The 11,923-nt window shown below is 30.8% G+C and overlaps 1 protein-coding gene across 1 annotated transcript in view; it reads right to left on the reverse strand.

Annotated features, from left to right (window-relative positions):
* Positions 1–11,923, reverse strand: part of LOC113386612 — a 33,325-nt gene that overhangs the window by 16,727 nt on the left and 4,675 nt on the right. The window contains 5 exon segments of the mRNA XM_026624381.1: positions 3,617–3,731; positions 8,919–9,094; positions 10,885–10,968; positions 11,039–11,139; positions 11,191–11,255. Of these exon segments, the coding sequence (XP_026480166.1) occupies positions 3,617–3,731; positions 8,919–9,094; positions 10,885–10,968; positions 11,039–11,139; positions 11,191–11,255 (541 nt within the window).

An 11,923-nucleotide genomic window follows, 5' to 3' on the forward strand; every position in this document is an offset into this window, starting at 1 on the left:
GCTTCTTGGAAAACCTCCATCATATTTCCAATAGTGAAGCCAAGGAAACAGCCAGACATGCCACAGAACTACAGACCGATCAGCCTCCTCAACACAATGAGTAAGGTAGCCGAAAAGGTACTACTCAAAAGACTTAACAAACACATAAGACACAACAAAATTATACCTGACACACAATACGGATTCAAAGAACGACACTCTACACTACACCCACTGACAAAACTCATAGAAAATACAGTACTCAACTTCAACAGACGAAACCATACCGGATTGGTGTTACTCGACTTTGAGAAGGCGTTTGACACCATCTGGATGGACGGACTTGTACATAAACTTATCCAACTCAACTTTCCACCGTACATAACGAGAACTTTACACTCATACCTCTCAGACCGTAACTTCACTGTACAAGTAGACAACGGACTTTCGACGGTTAAACAAGTGACGGCGGGAGTACCGCAGGGCTCGATCCTGGGACCGTCCTTGTTTAACGTCTACATTCACGACATACCCACTGACGCCGACACAACGTTACTGACGTTTGCTGACGACACTGCCATATACAAATCATCACGATCACCGACGCTACTGACTACAAAGATACAGACACACATAGACAAGCTGACGAATATACTGACAAATGGCAGATCAAATCAATCCGCAAAAGACGGAGGCAATTTTATTTACAAAGAGCCGAAATGCCACGACTAGACTGACTGACTTGGACAAAATTAAAGTATTGGACTGTGAAGTTGAGTGGTCGAAGGATGTCAAATATCTTGGTGTGACCCTGGACCATAGACTCAGCTTCACAAAACATATTATTACAAAAATTGGACAGGCTTACGGGATGTTAAATCTACTGAGACCTCTCTTGAACCAGAACAGCCCGCTAAGCGTGAAGAACAAGCGAACACTTTACTTGACACTAATAAGACCGATACTGACATACGCCGCTCCGGCATGGAACGCGACGACTAAGACTAACTTACAGAAACTACAGACATTACAAAATAAGACACTACGAATAGTACTTAACAAAATAAGGGACCCACTGACTAGACATTACTACTCTTCAAAATACATACACAAACAGACTGACGTACCGACAATACTTGACTACATGAAAAAGCTTACTAAAAATTTTTACCTAAAATGTGGGGATCATCCTAATATTAACATCGCGGGCCTCGGCCAATACACAAGAGACGATATTTGGTATGGCAATCACGCCATGCCAAAATATATACTGATTGACCCATAGCAGTAAACGTAAATTGGCTCGATACAAATTTTCTCCCTTAGAATGAATAAATTTTTATTATGTTTTTCTTCTTTTTGTGTTATTATGTGTTATTATAAATAGTGCTATGTGATTTTTTTTTGGGGATAAATTTTCATTCCTCTTTTTTTGTCACACAAATATTAATTTATTTATATATTTTGAATTAATTATTGTTTGTAAAGTCAAATCCAATGAAGGATACAATACCTTCGGGTAAAAAACCCATGTTATAAAGTGCAATGTACATACTTTTATATACTGAAATATATAGTCTTTGAATTGAAATTGAAAATTGTTAACTATATTAATTTATCTATAGTTCACATGAATTAGTATATAAGGTAATCTTATATACAATTTTTTGAACCCCATATCCTTTGATGGTAGGGGTTATTAAACATATCAAATATTAGAAAACACTATTTAACTTCCCTAAGGGAAAGTTTATGTTTTTACCAGAAAATCCAACTCGGTAATAAACATATATATATACACTCTATATTTTTTCTCATTTTGGTGCAAACTAGCATATGGGATTTTCCAGCGAAAATATAATTTTCCCCTAACAATTGATTATTGTTCCTAATTAAAATCATATATCAAAGTACCTATAACTGTAACACTTTTTTATTCGTTCTTGATACAATGTTCATAATGGTTTTAATAGATATTTAACGGTACATTGTTGTAAAGGTGAAATTTCTCTTCTCAATGTAATATGACGTTGTCAAACTATAATAAAGTATGTGTCGTTAAAATGATTGATGCTTCATCTATAACACTCTGTCTTTGTGATAGTGACAACTTTTGTAGAATACTTGTTAAACATCTTGTGAGAATAAACTGTATTGAATAATAAATATTTATTCTAGTGGTAATATAAATTATTTGAAGGGTAGGTCGACCACCGATATCTCAAAAACAAGTAAAGTTAAGAATTTTTTAACCACAATATTTGAAAGTAGGGGGCAAAAAATGTACAACCAGTCTCCACCTTGATTCTTACGACATTACTATCAGAAGATAATAGAACATGTTTGAAATCTTTTAAATTTCTTCCTTTGTTAGTTTTTTTAGTTATGAGCATTTTTAAGTATTAATTTTAAAGATTTAAAAAGTTAAAAAAAATTATTTTACAAGAGATAGATTAATATGTGGGGCGCATGGCATCGCGCCTTAAGGCAAATTGCTGGAACTTCCCGTACCGTAATTAAACATTCGAAAAATTAAAATAATCAATAATTGTTTTGAATAATTTCGAGTAGATTATTTATTAAAAAAACATACTGCAAAACTTATAAGTACTTTTTAAATTAGGCGAAGAGCGTATTCTACAAACAACTTTGTGTATGTTTATAAGAAATTTGTTCTTTTTTTTAATTTGATTTTTTTTTTGATAATTTAGAAATTTTTTCGAAATTTTGAAATTTTTTTAGAAGTTTGAAATTTTTTGGAATTTTTTAAAGAAAACGTATTTTTTAAATTTTTTGAAAATTTTGAATTTTTTGAAAATATTATGAAAACACATTACTACAATATGATAATTTATCTGCGCTTTACATTTTTGATGTAAATATTAAATTCTTAATAACAACTGTACTTATATTAAATATTCTTAGCATAAAAATTTATACACTAATATTTATTTTCGAAGAAAACATTTAAAAACTTATTTCCTTTTATTTGAACAAGAAAAAAAGTATTTTCTTTTTTTGAAATATTTCTGATTTCGAATAGTTTTTTAAACGTGAGAAAAAATTAACTGTAAAAAAATTGATGTAGGTGGGAGTTTTACTGAACATAGTTAGATAGTTGTTTGCTTGATTTGTGGTATTTTGTTTTTTTTTCATTATAATTGCTCAAAGTCGAATTGGATCTTTGTGCCCCGCTCCACTCCCTAATTTTTATGATTTTCAATCTTTCAAATTAACTAAATTAACAAGAATGAAGAATTTTTGAAAATATGTTAGAACTAAAAATAAACATAGCTAACATGACTTTATATACGTTATTTTTACTACTTTTTGGTCTAGCCGTGCTCGTGGTGCAGAAGTTCAAGCTTTGGTCTTGCAATCACAGGGTTCCTAGTTTAATCCCCATAGTAAAAAATAGTGTTTAAAATATCAAAAATATCAGATTATATTTTTCTCCGGATTTTTATGAAATTATATGCAATAAATACCAAAAAGAGTTGATAAGTAAAATCTTATTATATTTAATAAACGAAATGGACGTTGTCTCTCTTGTTACATTATCGTGTCGGTTTTTGCAGTTTAGGAATAAATTAGATATTATAATAAAATGTGCTTGGAATTTTAAAATTTCACTTACTGTATTTGCAAGAATCCTGATTTTGTGCTGGTGCTGATCTTATATAATCGATACAAACTCCATCCACCCTATGGTAGCATTCAGGATGTGCAGTCTGCACTTTGCAACAAGTTGTCTGAAAAATAATAAGAAAAACATAAAATTTGTTGAAAAAATTAAATTGAAATTAAATAAATTTATAAACTTAAGGGGTATTGCAATATTTTTGTTAAATCAGGTGAAGCATTAACCTAAGAATTGAGATGGGTATCTGTAAGTGAATGAAAACTAGTTGGTTTGGTATTTAGCCTTGAGGCAAGTTACATGAACTTCCCGAAATGTGTAAATAATCGACTTAATCAAAAAAAAAAATGTGTAAATAATATACTTCATTAATCCTACTTTAAAAAAAACGATAATAATTTTAGCAAACTTTGACGAATTTTTAAAATTAAACTACTTGTTGTAAGGCCGTAATATTACAGTAAGTTCTATAAGACCATGATGTATATCGCCAAAAAAAGTTTCATGAAAAACGGCTTAATTTTTTTTTTAACAGTTAATTACAAGAAAACGGCTCGGTAGATTTTCACCTAAAATTAATCAGCATCATTCCCAACTAATATCTTTCGAACAGTTTTTGATTTTTCAAAATCGGTTCGGTAGGATGAGCTTAAATGTCTACGAAAATTTAACACTTTTTTTCAACAGTTAATTACAAGAAAACGGCTCGGTAGATTTTCACCTAAAATTAATCAGCATCATTCCCAACTAATATCTTTCGATCAGTTTTTGATTTTTCAAAATCGGTTCGGTAGGATGAGCTTAAATGTCGACGAAAATTTAACACTTTTTTTCAACAGTTAATTACAAGAAAACGGCTCGGTAGATTTTCACCCAAAATTAATCAGCATCATTCCCAACTAATATCTTTCGAACAGTTTTTGATATTTTAAAATCGGTTCGGTAGGATGAGCTTAAATGTCGACGAAAATTTAACACTTTTTTTCAACAGTTAATTACAAGAAAACGGCTCGGTAGATTTTCACCCAAAATTAATCAGCATCATTCCCAACTAATATCTTTCGATCAGTTTTTGATTTTTCAAAATCGGTTCGGTAGGATGAGCTTAAATGTCGACGAAAATTTAACACTTTTTTTCAACAGTTAATTACAAGAAAACGGCTCGGTAGATTTTCACCCAAAATTAATCAGCATCATTCCCAACTAATATCTTTCGAACAGTTTTTGATATTTTAAAATCGGTTCGGTAGGATGAGCTTGAATGTCGACGAAAATTTAACACTTTTTTTCAACAGTTAATTACAAGAAAACGGCTCGGTAGATTTTCACCCAAAATTAATCAGCATCATTCCCAACTAATATCTTTCGAACAGTTTTTGATATTTTAAAATCGGTTCGGTAGGATGAGCTTAAATGTCGACGAAAATTTAACACTTTTTTTCAACAGTTAATTACAAGAAAACGGCTCGGTAGATTTTCACCTAAAATTAATCAGCATCATTCCCAACTAATATCTTTCGATCAGTTTTTGATTTTTCAAAATCGGTTCGGTAGGATGAGCTTAAATGTCGACGAAAATTTAACACTTTTTTTCAACAGTTAATTACAAGAAAACGGCTCGGTAGATTTTCACCTAAAATTAATCAGCATCATTCCCAACTAATATCTTTCGATCAGTTTTTGATTTTTCAAAATCGGTTCGGTAGGATGAGCTTAAATGTCGACGAAAATTTAACACTTTTTTTCAACAGTTAATTACAAGAAAACGGCTCGGTAGATTTTCACCCAAAATTAATCAGCATCATTCCCAACTAATATCTTTCGAACAGTTTTTGATTTTTTAAAATCGGTTCGGTAGGATGAGCTTAAATGTCGACGAAAATTTAACACTTTTTTTCAACAGTTAATTACAAGAAAACGGCTCGGTAGATTTTCACCCAAAATTAATCAGCATCATTCCCAACTAATATCTTTCGAACAGTTTTTGATATTTTAAAATCGGTTCGGTAGGATGAGCTTAAATGTCGACGAAAATTTAACACTTTTTTTCAACAGTTAATTACAAGAAAACGGCTCGGTAGATTTTCACCTAAAATTAATCAGCATCATTCCCAACTAATATCTTTCGATCAGTTTTTGATTTTTCAAAATCGGTTCGGTAGGATGAGCTTAAATATGTACGAAAAGTTTTTTCGAATTACAAAGAAACGGCTTGTCAGATCGTTGCACAAAACTGACAAACGATAGTCCTCACCGAAATACATCAAATGGCTTTTCAATTTCTAAAATCGGTTCAGGCGTTTTTGAGAAAACGTCGATCAAAAGTCTAATTTTGACAAATGCCAAAAAGACCATATTGATTTTTGCAAACTTTGACGAATTTTTAAAGCTGAACCAGTTGTCGTAGGGCCGTAATATTTTAGTATGACCTAGAAAACTATGGTATCTTTCGTCAAAAAAATAATCATAAAAATCGTCAAATTTTTTTTTTTAAAAACTTTATTACAAGAAAACGGCCCGGCCGATCTCTACCAAAAACTAATCAGCACGATTCCCAACCAATATCTTTCGAACGGTTTTTGAATTTTCAAAATCGATTCAGAATTGCGGGCTAAAACGTAGACGAAAAATTTTTCACTTTTCTGCCATTTATAAAGAAACGGCTTGGCCGATCGTCGCACAAAACTGACAAACAATAGTTCTCGTCGAGATACATCGAATGGCTTTTAAATTTTTGAAATCGACCCAGCCGTTTTCGAGAAAACGTCGATTTACGGCAAAAAATCTGTTGGTGCACACGCACACACACACATACACACACACACACACACACACACACACACACACACACATACTTTTTCCAAATTTGGTCTCATTCGATTCAGAATGGCTTGAAACGTCGAGAAAACATAAAATTAGCGAATCGGATTTTTTGATGAAAACATAAACTTCTCCTTCGGGAAGTTAAAAAAATCAATACAATTTACAATTTGCAATCCAAATCCATAAAAAAATAATCAGAATTCCTAATATACTATACCGCAGTATAAAGACTTTTGTATTCTTTTGTATTAAATATTTAAAAAATAAAGTGTATATATTTTCTCATTGAACAAAATTCCTTATTATTATTTTGTTGTGGATGAGAAAGTAATGAAGAAAATTATGATATTTTCTTCATGTCAGAGACTTAAGAGATAAGTCATTGCAAATTAGTAAGAGAAAATCATTCTTTCCATGATAGTCGACAATGATATGCAAATTGTAGTAATTTAGGTAGAATTATTGTACATTTGAATGGAGAAATGATGATTTACTTGTACTAAAATGTAATGGAAAGAATATAGTAAACTTGGAAATCATAGTTATACTAAAATGTAAAACATTATCCATTTGATCGAAAAAAAACAGAATCAAATTTATTTTTTATTAGTAAAGCTTAAAATATTTACTATTGTTACTAATTATTTTAAATGGGACTATAAGTCAAAAAAACACGAAATATTCACGTGGGTAAAAGTATAATAAGATATCAAGTGTGTTTTCTTGAATTTAAAAAAAAATCCAAAAAAATCCCAAAATTCAAAAATTTTCAAAAATTTTATGAATTTTCCTAGGTACTAAAAATACATGTGATTTTGAGTAGAAGCAGGGGTGTTATTTTCAAATATCACCAAGGATAAAAAAGACGTGTTAAGAAAAATTCTTTAAAATGTGATCACGTGATTAATAAACCCAAAATTATTTATTACCTGCACTAATGCAAAACTAATGAAAATCCAAACCATTTCAAACCATTTTTAAAAAACTGTTTAAAATTCGCGCAAACTCCATTAAAATGCAAATATAAAGTCTACCGTAGGTGCCATTAATTATCTACTTGATTCGACCGAACAAAAACTAAACACCTAATTATAGTAAATTTTTTTTGCATCATTTGTTAATTATGATAAACAATGGATTGTTGTTTTCAATAAATGTGTCATTGCCAAAATGTGGGCAGAAAAAAACTCGTAAGTTACGACAGCGGGTAACACGCCAAACATGGTTTGTAAAATTAAAAAAGACGTCATTAAAAGATTAAAAGATATTTAAGGACTTTGTGGTTATTTTGATTCATTACGTGTGAAGGTAATAGAATTACACTTATGATAAAATTTCTTGAGAAATTTGAGATTTAAGATGATGAGTTGATGTTCCTATTATATTATTAGGACACTTGTATTTGAATTTCATACGTGGGATTTTTCTCTGGGCCAAAAACGCGTCTTATGCGAGAAAGTTTATTTTATTGAGCATAATTGTTATTGTTTCAATTACTTGGGGTAAGGCGGGGCTAGTTTAGCAAATTTTTACTTAAACGGATGTAGCTCCTCAATGAAAAGTCTCAATTAATTGCTATACGGCTTAATAGATTTGTTGTTTATCGCTTAACAAAAGTGTTATTACTAGTTTTTGGTAATAAGTAAAACTTACTGTTATTACTAGTTTTTGGCAAAAGTAAAGCTGTTCAAATGCAATCTATGCTCAATGTACCCCATAGGTGGGGCAAGTTAAGCACTAAGAAAGTATAATAAAATAACAGATTCAATGTCGATTAGTGATGAAATAAAATAAGTTTTTAATAACCAGTTCTATATTTATTGTCTTTATTGACAGAGAAAACAATACTTATAGTAATTTGCTTCGAATAATTAACGAAAAGTAGAATCAACAAAACAATATCGTATCTTAGGAATTATTTTACCATTATATTCAGTATTTTTGTTTAAAATCATTATTTCTTTGTATTATTACTCATAGACTTAGCTTAAATCTTAAAAGTAATAATTAATTTCTGGACGTTAATGGTGATTGTCTTAGTGACAGAACAAGTTTAGCAACTATGCCCAACTAACCCCAACTCGGAAATTCAAAATAAAAGTGAGTTTATAAATAAACCGCGAGAATTATACCCAGAATTTCTGTGCATATTAAAAGTACTATAATTTTATGGAACAATAACATTTACCTGATTAAAAATAAATAACATTTGACTAAACCAGACGAAAACTTGTGATGAATGACTTTTTTACTTTTTGGTCTCAAAATAAACAAAACGCCCGTGAGCCTCACTCATTTGTCCAGCGGCCACTAGCGATCGCGGGATGTTTATTTCACCCAAACCTCTATCTTTCCGCCATATAATGCCTAAACGGACGGTGAATAGTTTTCGAGATATTTCGATTGCTCAACTTGCCCCTATGCTTAACTAGCCCCGCTCTACCCTACATGTAAATTTGCATTTACATTGACTTACATTTTGTAATTGTTGAGTTGGTTCAGCCAATTCTCTATGTAACAATTCACCCCATACTGCGACTAATGACGTCACATGTGGGTGAGGTGTTGGTGTCACGTGTCTGAACAATGACGTCAGCTGTCGCGGACCAGGCAAGGCATGTGACGTCACGGACACTCTTGGGGATGAGATACCTGGAAATAAAATACCTATATGAGAATTTTTTCTGTAATTTCGAAATCAAGAAAAACATTACATCGGCTAATTACTTATTAATGTATCAAAAAAGAAAAAAATGACAAGAAAATTTGCCACTATTTTTTATGTCACACATATATGACCAGAAATTTTTAGGGTTAGACACATATAATAGGGTTATACACATATGACTGATATGGCAATTAACGTGTTAAAAAATCTAGAAAAATTGTTTTTATTTAATTTGATATGCATTTATATAGGGTTTGTCGGAAAATGATTCTGTTTGCTTTAAACATTGAAATTATGCTCTTTGAGAAGATATCTTAGTCTTGAATATTTCGATTTCGAAATTTGTTATGACCTAAATATATCCATTGACTTCTTTTGTATTACTCTTATTATGTACTCTTATATTTTTGTAAAGGAGAAGTGTGAAAACTCCCAACACCTAATACAATATTTATTTGTCTACTTCCAATTTTATACATTTTTCTTTTCCCAGTGAAGTTTGCAGTTGCTAACATAAATTTTTGCCAATTTTACCGTAAAATAGACTAATGTTATGGCGAACATATTATTAACTTACGTTCTATTCTATACGTAATAATTAACAAGGACATCAAAAATAAAATATTTTAAAAAAAAGGGCCTGTAAGGTTCACCCGCGATTGAAGTAAAACTTTTTTGCTTTTGTACGAGATGGCATTTAAGTTAAAATAAATACATCATATAACAATTTTGAATAATGTTTATTAGTAATATGGTAACACTCGTGGTGCACACATTTATTAGAGCTATTTATTATACACATTTATATAATAATAAATTATAAATTATATATTTATAATAACATTAAAAATATTTATAATATTTCAAAGCAATAATGTAATTAAAATCACACTTTAAATACGATATGATCGGTTTGTCATTGTAATTAGCATTTAGAAATGAACCTTTGAAGTAATTGCTGATTAATAAATTCTATAATATTCGTTCACACAGTGGATTATGTTAAACAACGCCTAAACAAATATCGTTTTTGCAACTTCAATCATCATGTAATAATTGTGTTTGAAGAACTTCATGTGATTAAATTAACATGCATTCATTGACTGCTTGTATTTTTTTTTTTACTTTTTTGCTGGCGATATAATCTCATTCTTTGAGCAGCTGTAATATCTGTCTTGTCTGAAAAATATTTTCTATTCTAATAACTTCAAAAATTTATAGAAGCTACGAATAATATAGAAACTATTTCAATAAACTTTCGTTTAGTGCACGGCACAAATGATTAATTTGTTTTATTATTTTCAAGGAAACAGGGTAAAATATTGTTCTGTTTCAGGCATTGTTCATTGAATCAAGATTTTTACTACCATGTAACCTTAAAATGTTTATGCTGATTTCCTTGTTGATATCGGCACGCATACGACGACAGATCTCTATCTACGTGATACGACGACTAATCACAATCAACCCGTACAGAAAAGATTTCATCGAAAGCGAATGACGTACAGCTCTGGCGTAACGCTATTTCCGTTGCATTCTAACAGATTTACACCCTAGTAGCTCCTAAAGAAGTTTTACTTCAAAATCGAGTACTTTAAGATCCGAAGAAGCTAACTAAGCTATATTAATAATAAACTATTCACTTAAATGACTTCATTATATATTTGATCAATTTTACCTAATATTTTTGAGCTTATGTCGTTGCCCAATTTAAGTAATATTTAATAAATTAGGTGATTTAGGTGTTAGTGTGAATATTAATATTTAAATTTACCATTGGCATAATCTGGTTTGAGTAATCTGAGGAATATATCTCCACTAGCTCCCCAATGCCTGTGTCTGACATTGTTGCATTCACCTGTAAAAAAATTAAAGGTTAATTTTCAATTACCAAAGTAATTTTTTATCATCTTTTATTTATTACTTACCAGAATCTGTCCTATATTTGCTGGGCGGACAAGGTTCTTCTTCTTTGTCGAATTGGCATGGTGTGGTGTTTGTGGAAAACTGTAAATTTGCTCTTTGCGTCCTATTGTTGTGAAATGCTTTTGAATCATACTCATCAGTTCAGCCGAGTAACCTGGACCGCCTGATGTGCTCAGGGAATCGCTGGTCGTACATATTGTCAGCAATGTTACCAGGGTACTGGAAATAGAACAGAAAAATTTGTTAAAATGGGAATAATATAATAATCAAATATTTTGCCAAAGAATAACATCTTATATATAAAAATGAATCGCAAAATGTTTTGGTAAGCGCATAACTGAGCAACGCCTGGACCAATTTGGCAAATTCTGTTTTTAAAATGTTCGTTGATGTCCACGGATCGTTCTTACGGCGAGAAAGAATCGAATTGCCGAAATTGCCGAGAAAACCCTAAAAACAACCCTTTTCTTTTTCTCATACAAACGTAGAATCAATTTGAGCTTTATTGCTATTATATAAAGTTCATATTAAATTACAAGCACTCACTGTATACTCCTCCTAAACGATTATTCGGATTTTGATAAATCTTTCTGACGTTTGAAGGAAATTTTCTAGGATGTATGTGATTATAAAGTACTGCGATGTATGTGCAATATTGTAGAAATAAATGGAAAAAAATGCAAAAAACGACATGTCATTGTTTGCATTGAAAAAAAATGAAAACTATCATCTGCCACAAATTCAATTTACTTATGAACCTAGACAAATTAGAATATGTATAGTAAATTTTATGATTATGAATAAGAAAAATGAAATGTCTACATTATTATTGCCGAAAAGCAGCTGAGATGTGCCAGAAATTAAAATAATATAAATTACAGTATATA

This window comes from Ctenocephalides felis, unplaced genomic scaffold, assembly GCF_003426905.1.
Source record: "Ctenocephalides felis isolate EL2017-DRISC unplaced genomic scaffold, ASM342690v1 CF-g0.4_SCAFFOLD_03571, whole genome shotgun sequence".
NCBI classification, from domain to species: Eukaryota; Metazoa; Arthropoda; class Insecta; order Siphonaptera; family Pulicidae; genus Ctenocephalides; species Ctenocephalides felis.